The sequence below is a fragment of the Molothrus ater genome, chromosome 14, assembly GCF_012460135.2.
Source record: "Molothrus ater isolate BHLD 08-10-18 breed brown headed cowbird chromosome 14, BPBGC_Mater_1.1, whole genome shotgun sequence".
In the NCBI taxonomy this organism is placed as follows: domain Eukaryota; kingdom Metazoa; phylum Chordata; class Aves; order Passeriformes; family Icteridae; genus Molothrus; species Molothrus ater.
In genome coordinates, this window is record NC_050491.2 from 7,356,050 (window position 1) to 7,376,249 (window position 20,200).

The following is a 20,200-nucleotide window of genomic DNA, read 5'->3' on the forward strand; positions in this document are numbered from 1 at the left end:
GCTTCCCTCTACTCCAGGACCTTTCTGAAATCCTGGAAAAGTCTGGGGTCCAGTGTGTGCAAGGCTGCCTGTTCTTGCAATGCCTCCCATTGCCATGTAGTCCTTGTCTTTGGGGCTCCCCCATGCTGTGGGGTCCCATCCAGCTGGCCTGTAATAGCTCTGCCTGTTCATTTTCCCCAGCTCTGTTTCCTTTCTTCCTCCTAACCAGCGCAGAACTAGAGGGATGCAGGCTCTGGGGTCCTGTGCATGCACCACAGGAGTACCAGAAGGCAGGCAATTTGCATTTTAATAACTCCCTCATTATGTATTTGTCTGATCCTGTCAATATTTTGCATTTTTTAAACTTTGCTGACTGCAGACATTGTGGGCTATCAAGTCAATAATTAGATTGCCTTATTTTAAGCACCTAGGTTATAAATCAGAGCAGCCCGATTCTGTAGCCCAGTGCTGTGTCTGGAGAGCAGCTGGCCTGTATGTGAAAGGCAGAAGATTTGAGGAGAGCATTGCACACAGATTTGCTGTTGTTAGGAATGCCTTTGGGAACATACTTGAAACGGTGGGGGAGAGGGGGTCAATCCTTTTTCAGAAATAAAAATTCCAGAAATTAAATCTTCATCAGAGGACATAGCATCACCTTTCCTGTCAAGTGAGTGTGGTTCTTCCCACACCAAGTAGGAGTGTTGTAAACCTCACTTTCATTTTATTCCACCTGCCTAATGAGGTGGGATGTTTTGTTTCACCTAAAGCCTGAGCTCGTGGCAGAAGCATTAAATGCAAATTGCACCTTGAGGACCCCCCTTGAATCACCCAGCACAGCTTGTACTGCCACTGATGCTGGGTTTATCTCAATTGTTGTCTAAGGCTTTGGAATTATAAATGTTTGTGTTAAACATGTACTTTCTCTTCCTTGTGGTGCAGTTATTTGTATTGCACGTGGGGTTTGAAAGAAGTCAAATATGGAGAGTGCAGAAACAATAAAATCTCTGTTCATGTCTAGATGCACAGGTATGTGGAAAGTGAGGGTGAGTGCTGGTGGTGCTGTAAAAGATGTGGAGATCATTTCATCCTCAAAAGAGCAAACTGTGAGTGGATACAGATACAGTGGACAGAGAAATGCCCACTGAAATCAGCAGCAAAGGTTCCAGTTGTTTCACCAGCTCTGGTCCAGTTGAAACAGAATACAGATTGCTCTGAGTATAGAATATCCTAAAGACAGATTTCAGAGAGGAAAAGCCCAAGTTCTGCTTTTATTTTAAAAAGTATTACTGATGACCAATACCCAAACAGAAATGTGTTAGATGCATGGGGCAGTGGAGAGCTTGGACCCAATGAAATCTGCAGCTGGCACTGAAATGTGGCAAAATGGGTGCTGGGAGGACATCAGCACAAAGGAACCCCCAGGAACAGGTGAGCACAGACAAGGGCAAGGTTTGCTTCTTTAAATTTGCATCAGGAATGAAGGGACAGTTGTGTGCAGATGCATGGAAGAGGGAGGAAAAGCATTATTAGAAGCTGCATTATTTCTCTTACTGTAAATAGTTTTTTGTTCAGCATGGAAAGACAGCAGCTCTTCCCGGGGTTGTTTGCTTTTCTTGTGTGACTGCTTGATGGTTCAGCTTGTTAATGGACCAGGTTTCTATTAAAAGTGTTTAGTTGTTTGACAGAAGCCAGGAGCTTACTATGTGCTGGTGAAGGCTGTCACTGTTTTCTTATATGGAGATACACATGTTTTTAAGGGGTAGCAGAAATTCCTCCTGGTTCTTGGATTGCTCTTAGAGTTAGGCACAAATCATTAGAAAATAGTGGAAATGTACTTGAGGTTAATTTTCCTTCCTTCCCATTCAATCCATGAGCTTCTGCATATTTTAAGGGAAAAAGAAGGTTGGCCTCTCAGAAAACCCAAAACTAATGTGGATCAGTGAGAGATCCAGACCATGACAATGTGAGAGCTCTCTAGGAATCCCATAATAGCTTCATTTTGGTGTCATGAAATGGGCAGCCCTGAAGAGCCCGTGGTTTTCAGAGTTGCTGTGCAAGAGCTGCCCAAGGTGCCTTCCTGTCTCAGCCCCACCCCAACACCCTGAGCCCTGGGAGTGGGGGCCCTTAGTGACAAGCAGAATCTCATCTTGCACAAGTGCTTGGTGAGGAAACCTGGTGACCCAGCTTCTGGCCAGCTTGTTTTTGGTGAGGAAACCTGGTGACCCAGCTTCTGGCCAGCTTGTTTTTCCCAGGAATGCCCTTTCCTTGGCAGAGTTGAGGAGCGGGGCCTCGTGCTTTGCCATGGGTGCAGTTTGCTCCCGGAGCCAGGCGAGCTCCTTCCCCACAGTGCAGTTCCATGTCCCACACTAAAACCACTGTATTGTAAATGAGCAAAGTTTGTTTTCAGGGAGTTGCTCATATTGACACTTCTGACTTACTGTCTGTCTTGTTACAGAGCAGATTTGTCTCACAGAAACCAGGAAATGCTGTGTAAGGCTGGAGCAGAAACTTCCGTAAATCAACAGTCTGCCCCAATGTCACCCCATTTCTCCCATGTCTTGTTTTTGGTGTCTTGTTGTATACTAAGAAAAAGTACTTCAAATTCAAGCAGAAGGAGGGGGTTTTTTGCGTTGGAGAACTGATAAATGGTGGTGCATTTTTCCTTTAAAGATACACTTGACATTTATCTGTCCCTGTTCGTATATAATGAATGGGGAAACAAAAGAGGGAAATTGTATTTCAACTTTATGTGCTCAAGAGGAAAAAAGAGGTAGTTTTACTAGGGGAAGACATGCTGTATCTGATTACAATTCCTTATTCTTTAGGCTGTCATTTATGCCTGGATAAAGTAAATATAAAATGCTGCCAGGTTAGAACAGTGCTATTTTAACTACATTGTCCAAACAATTGTGCAAAGAAATGAGGTGAAGGACTAATTCTGTGTTGGTGTTCTGATAAGATTTTGAAATAGAAGCAAAGTGAAGATGACTGTAAAAGGGAGAAATATAACAGCTGAAACCTCCTAACAATGTGCTTAATGATAGTACACCTTTCTTGTTCATCAGCACCTCTCATGTTTGTATGGAGCCCAAATAATATCAGTTCTTTAACAGTTTTTAGATCAGTATCAGAAGGAGAATAAAATAGATATATATAAACTAAAACTTTTTTTTTGTTTATATTACCAAATTCATGCAGTTAAAAATATACAGTATCTTTTAGATTTGAGTACAAATAGGTATAAAACAGGGTGTCAGCCTGTTTAATTAAAAAAATTAATGTGTTTGGCAATGTGTTTAGCTTTCTATTTGGTTTTGGCTCCAGATCTGACTCAAATGTTTGTGCAAGAAAGGCTGCACTAAAAAGTGCAAGGTCAGATTTTGGAGTGCTCAGACATGTCATGGAGGGAGGGGAAAGAATTGCTGCCATACATAAGGTTGGTGTTTCCTGCCCATTTCCTACATCACGTCTGGTAAATGTAGGGACTGAAGCACAGGAAACCAAGTACCATTTCTTTGCAGTCTCTTCAGTTCAGTAGGAAGTTACTTTTGAAGAACTGGAGATGTCTTGCCCCCAGGGCTGGGTGTATGCCATGGTGAGGAGCCAGGGCTGCTGGTGGGCACTAGGAGAGAGAATGCTGAAAATTTGCTTCTGCAGAGGAGTAGGCCCTGTTATAGGAACTGAAGAATGGGAGGCTGGTGAAATGCATATTGATGGTCATGATGTGTGCAGGAAATGCTGTCAAGGGCCTGGCAGAGCTTTGAATAGGTACAGATGGAGGTGAGGGGTTGCAGCTGTGGTAAGCACTTGGAAGTTAGTGCATTTGAAGAAGTTTCATTTCCTTCTACAGAGCAGTACCTGCCAGCTCTGTGCCAATGATAAAATGGTTACCCTCAGCCACTTCGTAGTGGCTCACCTCTTCTATCTCCATTGAGTTTGCAGTCAGTCCGTGCCTCTCAGCTGGGGTTCAGCCACTTCCACCTGAGAGGCTGTCATTTCTTATAGAGGACAGTCATCTTACTGTGCCTAAGATGCCTTAAGGGGACTTTCTCTCAGTACAATTCCACTTCAGATTGCTGAGACTACCTGAGCACAGCACATGCATGTCTCAGCCAGGTGGGTTGCATTAACACAGTGCCCACCCATGCTAATTAGTCCCAGAGCTAGCTCAGTGGCCTTGGCTTCAGGATCTCTGAGCCCCAGGGAAGGAATATGGTCTGAAGTGATGAAGTCACCTCAAGCAGCTCTGTTGAAGTTAAGTGAACCTCTCCTCTCTGGATTAGAGTTAACCTGGTGCCCCTTCAATTCCTTCAGTGCCCTGAAACTTCAAGGTGGGCACAACCCAGTGTTTAGTGACAGATTTCACTTCCAGGAAATCCAAACTTTAATTCCCAGTTTGCAAGGTTCTTGCAGCTGCCCAGAACACTCCATGGTGCCATCTGGACAGTCATTTCCTGATGGTTGCAGCAGTTAAATCCTCACTAACCCATGTAACGATAGCTGAAAGAGGAAGTTCCTCCCATTCTTTCAGAAAAAAATGAAGAGATACTTGCTCTCCAGCTGTGTGGTTTGGAGAATTCATAGCTGTAGGTTCAGGTTTGCACAGTTTGGTGAATGGTTGTGTGTGCTGGCCTGGGCAGCAGCCAGCCAAGCCAGCCCCTCTCCCAAAGTGGACAGGGCATCCCTGTGCCTGCAGGTGGCTCAAACCCCTTTTTGGAGGAGAGGCAGAATTCTCAGTCAGTCACGGGATTCAGTGGCAGCTGTGTAAATTTATGTCAAGAAAGTTTTGCCTTCACTTTCAGACACTGTTCTCGAGCTTGAAAGTTTTAGGGGAAGTAGTGTAATTCTTGTGGGTAAACTGAAATGTCATAGCTAAAAGGCAGCAACAGGTTTGTCATCCTAAACTAGGTACACACAGTTTAAGTGTTCTGACCTTTCAAGAATGTGTTTGTTCAACTCCAGACATCGTGTCTGTATTAGAAAATAGAAGGGTAATTAAGTGTTGATGTTCAAAAGCATACAGTGAGTTTCCATGTAATATCTTTGTTTCTTAGTAAAGGCCAAGTCTTGCAACCCACATTTCTCAGTGAAGGAGCCCTTACTAGGAGAAGGACTATAACCCAGGATGTCGCCTTGCTCTCTGGGTGGAGGGAAAGCCTCTACTCATTTGAAAATTCATCCTTTAAGAAGGGGCTCAGAAAAAAAATCCAAGTACCTGCAGGGCTTTTTGGTTTTCTCTTTAACCTGATGCTCATGTTACATAATGTGAACACTTGGGGCAAAAAACCGTGATACTCTGAATTGAATTTGCGTTATGTTTAAAGGGAAAATATAACTCTGACCAGAACAAAAAAAAGAGAGCACGTGTATGTTGTAGCCATGGTGTATTGCAGCCATAATGCATGGTACATGTTGCTGCCTGGCTACTGCCTCCTGTGCATTTCTGCTCTGGTGCTGCTGCAGGGCCAAGGGACACCCTCCTGGCCCTGGTACTGTTTCCTCAGTTCTCACCTCCCAGACATACAGCCACACCTGTAGTGGGGCAGGGGAAGCAAATGAACACAGTTTGTTTGAAAGTCCATTCGTGTTTAAAGAGTTCTAGTAAGAGAATGTTTGATCACACGTAGTATTGGGAGAGAAGATAAGTGAAATGGGGAAATGAGGAGTCTGTTTGTAAAGCACTCACAAGGTCTAGGGTTTTCTGAGAGTTTTCAGGTTATCTTGTCCCCTTGAAATTAAATTGCAGCCAAGTGTCTAGGCTCATCTTCAAGGCTTAGCTAAGACACTTAATGAAAAAAAATAGTTCCTTTATGTAATTCCCATAATTCCCTTCCTTTCACCATTAACAGGATATATGGAATTCCATCAGTACTTCCTCTGTAAATCAAGATATTGCAGGCTATTGTCTCCATGTGCAGCTCCAGCTCAGTGTGCAAAGCATTTCATATTCAAAGCTTCAAAGGTCAATCATCTGATTAATACTCCCATTCCCCTGATGAGTCTTTTCTCTCTTTGTGGTATCCCTGTAGTTTTGAAATGCCTTATGCAGATGACTGAAAGCATTTCCTATGCACCCGGAGTTGACCCAGCTGCTGCAGCTGCATGTTGATGCTGCACCCATTGCAAAAGTTCCTGTAGGGAATAAAAGGTGCTCCAGCCATCCAGGAGGCTTCTGTGAGATAGTCCCACTACAGCCAGCAGTAGGTTTCAAGCTTTTTTTCCCTGCTGCAGTTCATCCCCCTGGAGTTTTACAAAGAGACCAGGACCATGTAAAGTATTCCCAAGTGGAGCAGCATGCTTCAGCCTGTGTATTCCAAACTACCTCCTCTGTTATGACAGATAACTGCAGTCTGGCTATAAAGTCTGTATCAGGGATTGGTAACCCTCCAGGATGGTACTTGGCACTCAAGAGCTAACACATGTTTTTGTTACATGAGCATGAGTCTAATAAAATGGCTCAGTGGTTTAATATGCCCCTTTGTAAAAACAAGGCGCAGTTGGATTTAGAAATTGTGATGATTTGGCAAGTTCAATTATTAACTTCTCTTTCAGGGTTAAGCTTTGACCAGAAATTTGCCATGAACCCATGGGCACATCCTGCTAGGAAACAACATGCAGAAATCCTTTGCTGTCCCACTTGATTTATCTGCACAGTGCAAACTCGGAGTGCAGAGCTGTATTTTGCCCCGAGGAAGTCACAGCAAGCTCCATCACCACTCCAGAGGAGAATGTGCTGAGGTTTTATTGTTCTTGTGCTTGAAAATATTTCTGCTGTGCTCGAGACAATGCATCTTAGGAAACTGTAGCAGGTCCTGAACTGGTCTGTTTTATACTCTGCTTTCACCATGTTTTGGGAGAAAAGTTGGAATGTGGTGAAGAGCCTGAGCTATGTTAGCTATGCAGTGTCCTGTGGGATTGTTTGTGAACACAGCAGCTAAAGATAGGAGTGCACCACAGAGATGCTAAAAATACTGTCCAACTCCACGGTGGTTGTTTAGCATTTGGAGCGCTATAGTTGGCCTTACACAGACAAAGGGAAGATGCAGTTTTGCAATTTGAATATGCAAATGAAGCCCTGATCTTGCAAATGTGCAATCATATGCTCAAATTTGAAAAGGCCACTTGTATTCCTGAAGTTAAGCATTGGCACGATTAAGAGTTTAATCAGTCAAATACAGTGTCATCAGAAGTTAGTGTGATTGCAGTGCAGAGACTTTGCTTCAAAAAACAGCCAAGAAAATCACGTTGTGTGATTGAGATCAGAACTTTACATTCCACATGTTGATACTTGGAATTGTGTTGTCTTATAAATCATCTCTTATTAACGCAGTAGGTTGCAAACAGTTTCTTCTTTACATTTATATGCATGATTTAGTAAACAGTATTTTAATATCAGTAGGAACACATGCTATGCTTCATGGCTTTCAACGTGTGACCTTTCAAGGCAGAACAAAAGCTTAGAAATTGGAGTTTACATACAACTGAGAAGTGTAGAAAGCTTAAAAGGCTGTGTAATTCACTTCTGCAGCAAGAACACCATTTTCTCTAATATTGTTTGCATAAGTCAGCATTTATGTTGTCAATTTGCAGTGATGAATGTGTGATTAACATTGCTTCTAGGACAGAGGGGAATTGGTATCTATAGCAAGTCAAGAGGTTCTCTGGTTAAAACCCAAGTAACTATGGCATTGCATATTCTGGCAGAGAGAAATTCTCCAATTCCTGTGTATTTTTAATTCACTCCTTTAGTTAGGAGGAAGGAGCAAAGAGTGAAATGTCATCCCTGATGAAGTCAGCTTCCCAAAATATTCATAGAACCATTTAGGTGAGAAGGACCTAAGATCATCAAGTCCAACCAATTTACTTAATTGAGGCCAAGATTTCAGCAACTTTATACAGAAAAAGGGCTTCAGGACTGGAATCTGTGTTTGGTTTAGGGTTTATAATACCACTGACATGCAGAATCCCTTTAAAGGTCCCTGGGTAAGTTGAAGAGCCATGTTCAAAGAGTAGGTACTACAGGAGCAAGAGCTGTATGCTGAGCTGGTCATCTCCCTGCTGCAGGAGGAAAGGTGTGTACAAACAGCATTTTTCCAATGAATCATTTTCATATTCCAGCTGATGCATGCTGAGAATAGCAGAGGTGCTGGGTTGGTAAGGATGAAAGTTGTGGGATAACATGAAATAGTCAGAAACAAATTAAATATTCATTCCTCATGCCTTACAAAAGATTTCTGCTTCTGGCCATAATACAGACTCCACTCTACAACCACTTTCTGTGAGACTAGATTGATTATCTTTTTTCTCTAAGTGAGGCTTGGTTTTTTGGATCTGTATTAATCAATATCCTGCTTATCGTTTCATTTTCTGAAAGACAGAGAATATCAAAGGAGCAGGAGAGGAACTGTTCAGGATGTTTCCTTCCTTGCCCACTTGTTCCATCCTTCTTAAGAGTTGTGCTTCAGTTTTTGGTTCCACTTAGGAGAAACCTCAAACTGCTCTTTTAAATGTTTTGTCCTGCCCGAGCCCAGAGGAGAGCTCTAGATTCAGTAATAGATCATTTTCCAGTGCAGGCAGTCAGCAGAAGGGCCCTGGGCTGGCAGATGTGAGGGTGCTGGTCTCAGCATTCAGGGCAGCCACACACAGGAGGCTGGAGCTGTTGTTTTTTGGAGGAGTAAGTGTGATTATTTCAGCTGTTGGAATAAAAATGCCCTTTTTTCAGACTGAAATCACATTGTTTCTTACTGTTCTTTGAATTTGAAAGCATTTTGTCCCTAGGTTTGACCTAATTGGAGGCTCTGCCTCCAGGCTATTAATTCCCCAACCATACCTTTTGACAGAATGGCACCTGTAGTTTGGTAAAACCACAGGACTAAGTCTTCTGAGATATTAAAAATACAATACAATATGTAGCAGAAAAGAAGTGTCAGACTGGGTTTTATCTGCTTATCTAGTAAGTGGAAAACCTACCTCATAATTTAGGAACACGTACATCCTGTTTCTTCTACTTGTGGTCATTGCATAACTGTGCCAGTGTTAGGGGCTGAAAAGGAAGAGAGAAAAGTATCTTACAAATCCTGGGAGACCCAAGTAGCAAAAACATGACTTTTTGCTCAGTGGAGAGGATCTGCAGTTCTCCAGCCTAGACATTGCTGTGAGAAATTAATGTAGTCTACAAAATTACTGCAAAGTGTTCCATAGGACTTTGAAATTAATGGACTATAAAAAAGATATAAAACAATACTGCTGGTATTAAAACTGAGCTAAGATGAGGTAATACTGATGGAAAGGCATTGAGTCTAAGATTGATCTTGATTTACAGCCAGATATGAAAGAATTGCTCTTGTACTACAACTTAAAACCAAGAGGCAAAGAACTTGTTCTGTCTTCAGATGTCTAGTTAATAACACTTGTCATTAAATGGAACGTGGAACTTACAGCCAAACAATATGTGTGACGTGATTGCTGTAAGTCTTCAGATGACTAATTACAAGGCATCTGCACAGAGATCTCCTGCTAGCAGCACAACACAGGAGCAGGCACTGGTCCTGTTCTTCCAGATCCATTTGTCAACGGCAATTTTTCTCCTGGACAAATTTCCATTTTAACAGTGACATTAATACCGAAAGCAGATGAATTGCTAAGGAAAGACAAGAGGGAAGGCTCTGAACATTTGTTTTGATAGGCCAGATCTCTGTTGGTGCCTACCAAATGAGTCTGGTAATTCTGTCTGACCTGAAAAGTATCAAAGCTGCTGGGTTTTTTTCTTTTTTTTCATTTCTTTATAGTGAATGGTGCTAGCCTCTTGCATGCATCTTGCTTGTGTAGGGTGGCAAAATAGGTATATCCTTGGCTATGTCTTTTTTCTCCTTTCTCCTTTTTTCTTCTTTCATCCTACATTGATACCTTTATTCAGACATTAGTGATGTTTCCTGTGATTTTGCAAAGGGGTAATTAGAAAAATCTTGTTCGTATACTTGCTGCTCTGTAGGGTGTAAGTTGTTCCCTTTGAAAGCCAGACATAGATCACACATATTTCTATCATTAGAAATGTAATTGCATTCACAAAAATTGGTGAATGAGAAAATCATATTTGTGGCATCTTCTTCCCCTTAATTCTTTGTTAAAATGTAGAAAAAAAATAAAGCTAATACCTTAGGCTCATGGTAGTCCATGTTGAAATTCCTGTTAGTTTCTGTGGCTTAAGCTTGTTGTAAAATTACATTATTCTGGTTTTGTGTAGTCATGATGTTTGGTGTTTGGGATTTCTGTGCTTACCAGCTAAAGGGCACAGTTCAGTGTTTTGTGGTCTCTGACAATGCACACTCAGGGGGTGTGTGAGCACAGCCCCTGGTTCCTGCAGCTTTACACTCACAACAGGAGCGTGAGATTTATTAAAGGGAAAGCACACACCTTGTTCTTTTCTTTCTCTTTTAACACAGTATGAGGTCCCTGATTTACTGAGGGAATAACTGGGGAAGATCTTGATGAGTGGTGCAAGTAATGGGGCAGAGATCAGTGCACACTCCCATCCAGTCAGCTGGTGCTGTGTGCTGGGGGGAGATCAAACTCTCCACGTGCAGCAGCAGCGTTTGGGAGGTGATTTACATCTGCACACCTAAGGAGCAACTTCCAGTACCTGTTGTTACTATATTTGTTTTAAAGATGGCAGTTGGGAGACTCCCATCTTTAAGCTGTAGTGTCAGGTAAAAACAATCCACATCATGCATACAAGGTGGCTAATAACCAACGTCCTTTCATGGTTAAAGTGACTGCTTACATCCCCCATTCCTCTTCCTACATCCTCCCTTCCAGTTGCCTGTTTCTATGAGCATGATGAATAGAAGGAAATCCACCCTGTGAATTTTCCCTATTCATAATCCTTTCTCTACCACCACACCTCATTACAAGCAAATCTGCCACCTTTGCAGTCTGCAAGTACCCAACAGACCAAAGTGGACTTTACTCTGGTACTCCTTACCTGAAAAATTGGGGAATTGCAATTTTTAAGCACACTGGTGCATTCCTTTGGTAGCTTGGAATTGCATTGTGACCTATTTCCTTACACTGTAAAATGACAACCTAATGTCCATCCATGCTCAAATTGCTTGAAATCAGAAGGGTTAGGATAGTAGGAAGAATGTGATTTTAGCTTATTTTTAATCTTAGTCTGGAGAAAGTGAGTGGTAGTTTTAATTGCTTGAGCCTCCTTGAGTTCTCCTTGTAGCCTGAGATATGACTTTGATAAAATGTAGTTTATGTTTCTTGTAGTCAGGTACTGCTTTGGCTGCTCACTGGTCAGCAGGAGGCAATTTTTCTTGGATTCAGGTATATAACATGAGTGTCTTTTACCAAACTGCAGCCAGCATGCACAAACAGAAACCTACAGATGTGCTAAATGCACTTACTGCAGTGCCAGGTCCTGCTGTACTGGAGTGGGATTGTAGCCCAGAAGCATTTGGGGTTTGCTGTTCATGTACAAGCCAGCCTACTACCCAGCACAGAGGGGCTGCAAGTAACTGCTGCTATTTAAAAGGTAATATTTTGTATCAGATCCACTTTCCAGCCTTTAAACACACAGGCACATTCTCATTTCTTTTTCACCAACTGTCCCTAAATATTAGCAGGACAGTAAAATCTGACAGTAAAATCAGTAAAGTCTAGAGTGTGGATAAATGAGCAATAGAGAGCACAAAACTTTCCAAACTGTGAATTTAAGGCACAGGAGGAAAAAAAAAAAGTGAAGTTTTCTTGTTTTCTATGGAAAATTGCCAGTTCCATTTTCTCATTGCATGACTGTTTTTGTCAGAACAGATAGAAACATTTTGGGCTGATGGGCAGATAGGTCTCGCTGAAGCTTGTTGAAGCCACAGAGGCTGAAGTCTTGATCGCTGGATGCTGCAAACAGTTTGCCTCTGGCAAATACATACTTCCAGTTTTGGCAGTGTCTAGTGCTTGGAAGAGACAGAGACTGATAGATTCTCTGGTCAGTTCAGTTAAGCAAACCTTAGACTCAGGTTTTATACTTTGCAGAGGGAACAGTTTGCAATATGCCTTGAGAAGATACTGGGGGGAAAATACTTCTGTTTATCTCAGGCTTCTGCCTTGCTCAGTCCTTCCACCAAAAATTAAACGTGCTCTATCTGTCAAAATAATTCAGATATGCCAGATCTTAGCAGCCTGTCAGTGACCTGGATTCCCAAGGTGTTTTGCTCTGAAAGGCTTTGTGCAAAGCTGCCACCACATTAGCAAATCTCAGGATCTGTGGTGAGACTGATGTCTTCCCCACCTGCCCCGTCTCCTTTTACAATAATTTCTTTTCCTCAATGAAACAAACAGAAAAACCAACACATGGAATTTCCCAAGGTTACAAGGGTCTTGAGGCTCTTAGTGAAAGAAGGTTATCTGACTCCCATTCTGGATCTCCCAGGCATGGATCCATGAACATCAGTTTATTAAATCAGGAGAGTCTCTGGCCATGCTCTGGACACAGGGCAGCTGCTGGGAGAGGGTGTGGATGGCAGCAGCCCTCTGGTCTCAGTGCTCACTCCAAGAGGCTGTGTATGTGTGGGAATCACTGCTGTAGGTTGGATCTGTCCGTGGCAGGGCGTGGGGTGGGATGGTGCAGATCAATAATCAGCACCCTGCGGTTGTTGTAAATCAAGGCTTGACTCTCTGACAGGCTGCAGGCACAGGAAGAGGCACTGAAATACCTTGCCTAATGTTTTCCTCTCTCATTTCTGTTGGCCTAAATAGGAATCTCTGGTTAGAGGTGGCTTGTTTCTGGTGGAGGGGTCAGTTGTGAGGCTGGAGAAGCAAGGCTCTCCGGTGTAGGATGCAGGTGCTCCTTCCCAGGTTCCCACTTGCAGCTGAAGGAAGGCATGAGTTCCAGGAGGAGAATTACAGGGGCTGTCAGGAGGGCCATGGGGCAGCCTGGCTCAGGGGAGAGCTGGAGCAGCAGCTGAGGACAGCTGACATGTTACAAGAGAAGAAAGGCTCTGAGTGCTGGCAAAGCAGGGAGCCAGTCCAGAGATGCCCATGTGTGGTTGGTTATTAAAATCCAATGGAACCATCACAGTATTTATTTACTAACAATTTGATCACTCTGCTTCAGTTTTGGCCACTTCCTGCCTTCCTTTGTCCCTTCATTGAGTAGCAGTGAGTTCCTCAGGGCCAGCACCACCTCCTGATGCCCAAGGTCACCCTCACAGCAAGCCCAGCTCGAGGAGGGCACAGCCAAGGACTGGCTTCTCCTGCTGAGGCTGCCTTTCCCTCCTTGCACAAGAGAAGCTGTGGAGTGCTCTGCCCACATGGAGGGAATCAGTTTGGTGCAGGGAGGGAGCGTGTGACAAATTAGCTGTTTGTAACCACAGCTGTGCAGCTTCTGTGGACAGAGCAGCGTAAACAGTTATTATTTATTCTGGTTGTGCTGCCATGTCGAGCCAGCAGCGTTGCTCCTGCGTGACTTGGTCCTTCCCAGAAGGACAGCCTGCTGGTTTGGAGAGGACAGGAGTGCTGGGATCACTGCTAAAAGCAAACCTGAGGTAATGGAGAACTCACAATCGGATATGCCCTGAATCGGAGAGCTGCCTTTGTTTCCCAGGTATTCCCAAACAGAAGTTAGCCTGTGCATGCCAGTGCATTTTAATGCATTTTGACAATGTCACAGGAGCCCCTTTGTTGCTTGTCGGCTTCGTCCTTGCTTGCACATGTGAATGAAGCTTTCCCATACTGAGCCATAGGCAGCCTCCAGCCAGCTCAGGAGAATGTGTGTGTGTGTGTGTGTGATGCATTTCTAAATTTCCATTCATTTCTCAGGTATTCAATTTGAAACAGAACTGCCCAATATGCTAATCAGCAGAGAAAGGGGAAGAGCATACTTTGGTGTTCTTCTCTTTTCTGTTGATTTTGTCAAATTGTGTAAAAAAAAGAGGAGAAAGAGTTGGAAAAAAACGGGTCCTTCTTGGGGAATCTGGAACCAGATGAAGGAATGTTCTGCAGCAAACAGCTTCTTGAATTAGTGAGGTGAGGACCTCCTGATCCCAAAAGTTGTAGTGCCTTGTTGATGCTCTCCTGCCACCACTGTGGTTGGCGTGTCTGAGCCAGTCATGTCCCAGTAACATGGAATGTGTTCCTGTCCCCTGCACTGGTCAGGGCTGCCACAGCAGCACGTGCATGGAGAGCAGCCCCTGGGAGCTGGGGCTCCTCACAGCCAGCACCAGCCCCAGCCCAGAGCCTGCTGTGTGGGAGAGACAACCACTGAGGTGTCAGTGGGGAACACTGAAAACAACCTCTCAGCCAGAGCAAGGAGGGATTTCTGTTTATGATGGAAACTTCATACTGAAGTGCCTGGTGACTGTGGTCTATTTTTTACATTGGTGATGTGCTTGAAGCAGAAGGATGATGGCACCCAAGTGTCCCTTTTAACCAAAATTATTCTGTGATTTACTTAGCTGCTTTAAGGAGCGTATCTTTCTCTCTCAAGTTTGGGGCTGTAGTCAAATCTATCTTAAGCAAAAGCAATGTTACTAAATTCTGTGGAGTTATACCTGCCTGCACTGGGAGAAATTGGTCTTCTGGATTTTATGGTACTTATGCAATACTCACCTGGGAAACAGGAATCTTGCTTTTCAAGAGAACATGACACCCAGCTAATTTCACTGCCTCTCACAGCAAATCTTCTCAGGAGGGCTAAGCAACAGCATCCTATTTAAAAGTCCTGTCCCAGTTTTGGAATACCTGTGCCATCAGAAAGCTATGGCCTTATTTTATCTGTTTATATCTCGTAACAGTCATAGGGAAATGAAGTTTTGTTTTCCCATCACACTTATTCCCCAGTGCAGCAGTTAAAGAACTGTTTTTCAGAGTGTTTAGAAAGCCCACATTTTTCCCTGGTAACTCAGAGCATAGGAATGTCCTATGGCAAAGGAAGAGCTGGCAAGGACATGCATGCCAGCATGTCAGCTGGCCAAGGGTGGGAGATCCCCCACCACTTCCTGCCTGAAGGTTCCCAGGGTGCAACTTGGGAGCACACTCTGTTTGTTTTGGATGTGTGAAGCCCCTGTAAATACCCTCTATACATGTCTGAGTTTTAAATATATGTAGTTAGTCTCTACCAACATGTTGCAGCCTACACAGGGCAACATCTGTTGAAACATGCAGCTCTGGCTTAATTTTAGCAGAGAAAATGAAGGAAAACTATTTCATCCATCATTAGACTAACATTTGGGAGAAGATTTAGGCCTGGTTCCATTTCCTAAAGCTAAGCAAATTTTGGCCTCATCAGCAAATGTCTGCTGGTGCGTCAGTGTCTGGCTGTGACACTGGGACAGGCTCTCACGGAGCAGCAATCCTGGCCCAGCACAGACACTGCTGCCCAGAGAGGCTCTCAGGTAACCAGACAATGTGCACTGGAAGCAGCTCTCCTCACTTCTCCCACCTGTGGTTTTTGAGCACAGTCCATGTTAAGCAATGTGACTGGAGAGCACCAGAGACAAGCACTAATAACTCTGTAGGGGACAACTCTTGGGGAGTAAAGGGAAAACACCCAAAGGTCTCTTTGCCACAGTGCCAAAGCTGCTGTGTCTGGTGATGGAGGGTAGATGAACACCTCCTAAAAGCTGTTCAGCAGCTCCCTGTAGTCTGCAGACCTGCCATGATGGTCATGGACAACCAGCTTGTATCCCCTCACTCCCTTCCAAATGTCTCTGTAAACTGGATACCAACATGGCAATGTCTGCTACTAATCCCAAACTGCATCTACACCCTCAGCAACTGTGGGCACAAATCTGCCATTGTCCCTCTGGCCACCACTTTAGAAATAAGTGATGAGAGGTGTGAGAGCAGCTGGGTGAGCCACCTGCCATGTTCCAGGTCAGAGCCATACACGTTTGTGGGGCTGCCTGGAGATGGGCTGAAGGTAGGGTGGACATCAGCTGTCTGCACAGTGCAGAGGAGCTGCACTTGGTGTGCCCCCCCCGTGCTGGCAGTGCTGTGACACTGTTGTCTGAGAGCACCAAAGTGCTGCAGTTGTGCAGTGACTGAGGCATGACTGCAATGTGTTTAAAAATTAGTGTAAAATTTAGAAGTTGGCCATATGCAGCATAGCCCTGGAGTGGAGATGATTATGCTGGGATTGGCAGGGGGACTTTTCTGTTGATATAAGCTTTTATTAGATGGGATTTTTTTAATAGCACTACATGATGGGAATTATTTGGACTTGTAACCCAGAGCTGGGAGATGCTTTACTGGGAGCTGGCTTAGAGGAACCAGGGTTCTTTCACTTTCCATTGCTGATCAGATACTTCTCTATATACTGCTTCCCTCTATTGATAAACAAGGTCATAATGCTTATTTTCCTTAACTTGAAGCAGCAATGTTAAGGTCTGATTAATCATGTAACATACAGGTCATGCTTGTTAAAATTGAAAGGCATAGATGATTTTATGTGGAAGAGATTGCCATATGCTGAAATAGTATGTGAAGCATTGTTGCTAGTTTCACTTTCTTTATATGTAGAAGGCAGGTTTCTTTTCCCTAAGATTTGTGAATTTACAGCTCCATCATTTCTTGTAGGTCAAGATATTTATATAATTGTATTTTGAAAACATGTCCATTTTTATGAATGAGTGGCAATCCTTCAAAAGAATGAAGCTCACAATGCCTTAGACATAGAAGAATAAACAAAAATTAAGAAGTTTAGCTGTTACTTACTCTTTCTGGAATTTAAAACATCTGTGATAGGAAGTTTGAAAGTCTGTTTAGATAGATAGCTGAGAATTTGGTTTGTTTTGGTTTGTTTAGAAAGTATGCTAGTTATTTCAGATGTTTGGCCTATAAAGAATGTCAAACAATTTAATTGTCTCAGGTCTGAATTTAATTCGAGTCACTGGCAGAAGGTCACTAAATTCAGTCCAGGGTTTCATTCAGATTTGCCATTTAGACCTAAAAAATGTTACCATAAAAATGTTGGCATGTTTGTTATGCAGGGAGTATAATGTCTTAATTGAAATGAAACCAGAAACTATTTTAAAAACTTCTATTACAGTTCACATGACAGACAGTATTTTGTAGCTTTAACATCTGTTTTAAAGCCAACTCATGAGATTTAGCCTTTGTCTGACTATAACTCTTTTGATTTCGGTGAAGTTGCACACATTTAAATCCTGATTGAATTTGTCTCACATGATTGGCTTTTTAATTGCATTATTTAATTTTTTTTAATCTCCAACCCAGTGTTGTAGTGTGGAGCTTCAGCACATGTCAGAATATGGTCAATAATGGATCCTTTCTTCTTCTTTTTATATTTTCACAGTTACAGGGGTCCATTAAAAGAAAACTGGAAGATGATAGCTCTCCTGCCTCCAGTGGTGTGCCTGATGTCACTTTCCCAAATGACAGTAAAAGACTTTGTCTTGATGATGTAAACCTTGCCATGGGCCAAGGGGCCAACCCCAGCATGGCGTGTCCAGAAATGCAAAGTTCTCCATTCCCCACGGGTCACAGCACTTCTTCCCTGGGAGTCACAGGGCACCCAGTGCTCCTGGAAAACAATCACATAAATGGGGGTGGCATTGGCTCCCCGTTCTCAGTGCCAGCCAACACAGAAATCAATCAGAAGGGGTCGATAGGAGGGCAAACCAACAACATTGTCCATTACGACGAGAAAGGAAACAGCTTACAGTCTGTAGACCAGGAGCTGCAAGATCTATTGGAAGAGCTGACCAAAATGCCTGATCCTTCTCCCAATGACCTGGATCTGGAGAAGATTTTGTGCAGCAAGGCTGAAGATCCACTTGGTCTGAGTCATTCCCAACCAAACATAAGTACCACTCCAAAGTCCTCCCCGCAGACTTCCCACTTGGAGAACCATGTTGCTAACAAAGATTTTTCTCCAGGCTGCAATCCAACCAGTGGAGGATCCCCTCAGATGAGACCATCATCTGCTGGAGCTAACTTCCAGGTTCCTCCCTCAAACAAACCTGCTGCATCACCCATCTCTACAGCAGCTCAGAACAAAAACCAGCCACCACCGATGCTCCCAGTGCCCTTGCCCAACATGCCTGGCTCCAACTGGCATGCTCAGCAGCTAAAGCAGCTGGCAGCCAGCAAGCAGGTGTCTGGTACCAAGCAACAAGTACAGGCTCCCAGCTGGCCAACTATGTCTCCTCCTGGTCTCTCTCCGCCTTACAGGGCAGGATCATCCCCACACCATCAACCTTTTAGTCCTCAAAATGTTATGGTGTCTGGCATGCCTGCTAATAATTTACCAGGAAACAACATTCAGAGTCCTCAAAACACTCTGCTTTCAAGCATGACTTCCAGCAGCACCCCATCCAATGGCCCCTCTCCCCCCTATGGCTCTGAGAAGCTCTCCAGTCCAGCTCTGAGCCAGCAGCCCTTCAGCCCTCAGAGCTCCATGCTGCCTGCTCTGACAGCAGCCAGCTTGCCAGCCAGCAGCATTAAAAGCCCACAGAACAACCTGGTTGCCAGCATGGCCTCCACAAATACTGGACCTTCTCCACCGTACAGGCCAGAGAAGCTGTCGAGCCCTGCTCTGCATCAGCAGCCCTTCAGTCCTCAAGGTACATTAATCTCTAACATCACTCCCACCAGCAATCCCACAAATATGCAGAACTCGCTTTTTAAATCAATGACTACAAACCAGACCAAAAATATGAACATAATTATGCAACAGCCATCCAGTAGCTTACAGCCAGGTCTGGTGAATGAGAGCTCTGTTAGCCAAGACCAGTTTTCTTTCACCAACACCAAACCACTGTCTCACTTTGCCTCAGAGTCAGCTACTCAAAAAATGTCCCCTCTGACGGCAGGACAAGGACAGCAGTCCCTCATTCACTATCTCCAGCAGCAGCAGCAGCAGCAGCAGCAGCAGCAGCAGCAGTCCCCAGCCACGCAGCAGCCCCAGCAGAACAGCAGCAGCCAGTTCCTCCAGCAGCAGTTCCGACAGCTGATGCAGCCACATCGGATGCAGAGGCAGATGCAGGCTGCCACACTGCCATCTCAAAGCAGACAGGTGAGAACCTCTCTTCTGTCTTACATGGCTCATGTGAAAATAACAAATTATTTATTTTCTTAATTTGCTTTTCCATTTGTGTTTCAAATGCGACGTCACTAAATTTCTGAGGTGTGCACAGTGCCTACATGAACAAGGCAATAACAACCTCTGGTGTTATCATAGGAAATTTATTTATTTCTTCAACTAAAAATGTACCATAATTGCACCATGCATTGCCTGTTTTCGCCTGGTGGAGAACTTTGTGCTATTCTAAAGTAATTTTTTTACTTGTATAGGTGATAGTCTCTTTTTGCTTATATTATAATCTCCAGAGATATTCTCCTTGCATGTTTCATGTTATCCTTTCAGAGGGAATATCTTCTTTTTATCTTAGTGCCCTTCAACAAATTCATCTCTGTGTTATGCTTCTGAGGCTAGAAAAGATCAGGTGGGGTGAGAAGTGAAGTTAAAATGCGTCCTTCATGGACAGCAGGTCAAACAGTACAGCTCCTGAATAGCAAAGAGGCAGACTTGAAATACCTGTTACTAGCATTTGCCAGAAGCCATTCCCTGCTTTGGATGAGGGCCATTCCCCACCCATGGTGATCTGTGATACCAATCGAGCTGGTAAATGCAAAAATGCAGCTGGCAAAAGTGAGGCACAGCCCTGGTTTCTGTCCAGTGACCTCCTCCTCCCTGAGACTCAGTGAGAGGTGTGGATGTGCTACCACCCCAGATCAGAGATGTGCTGTGAACAGGGTCCTGGGAGCATGGAAGGGCTCAGGGACCGGGTCTGAGAGCAGCCTGGCTGTGAGGAATAAATGTCTTTTTGTTTGGAAGAATAGTTGGAAACACCGAACCTCATCACCAAACCAAGGCTTTGTTAGGCTGAGCCAACACTTTGTGAGCAGACTCCTCCAAGCTGCTTAGCTGTGCACACAGTCACTCCATCAGCAGCTTGGGGAGGACTGAGACACTTCTGTCCCAGTAAAGCAGAGACTGATCACTGAAATTCTGCTGGGATCTGCTTGAGAGCTGAAGTGTGACATGCACTCCAGAGCCAGGTCTTCTTTGCCCTTCCTCCCTGCAAAGTGACTGGTTCTTAAGGAGGGAGATTTCATCAATCTTGGTGTAATGCTGGTGTAACTAAATATCAAAATGTCTGTGACAGCAATGAGAAATAGGAGATAGTTACTAAATATC

The 20,200-nt window shown here is 43.9% G+C and overlaps 1 protein-coding gene across 1 annotated transcript in view; it reads left to right on the forward strand.

Moving 5' to 3' along the window:
• MAMLD1 (mastermind like domain containing 1) overlaps positions 1-20,200 on the forward strand; it is an 81,533-nt gene that overhangs the window by 29,877 nt on the left and 31,456 nt on the right. Inside the window, 1 exon segment of the mRNA XM_036402274.2 lies at positions 17,294-19,015. Within this exon segment, the coding sequence (XP_036258167.1) occupies positions 17,294-19,015 (1,722 nt within the window).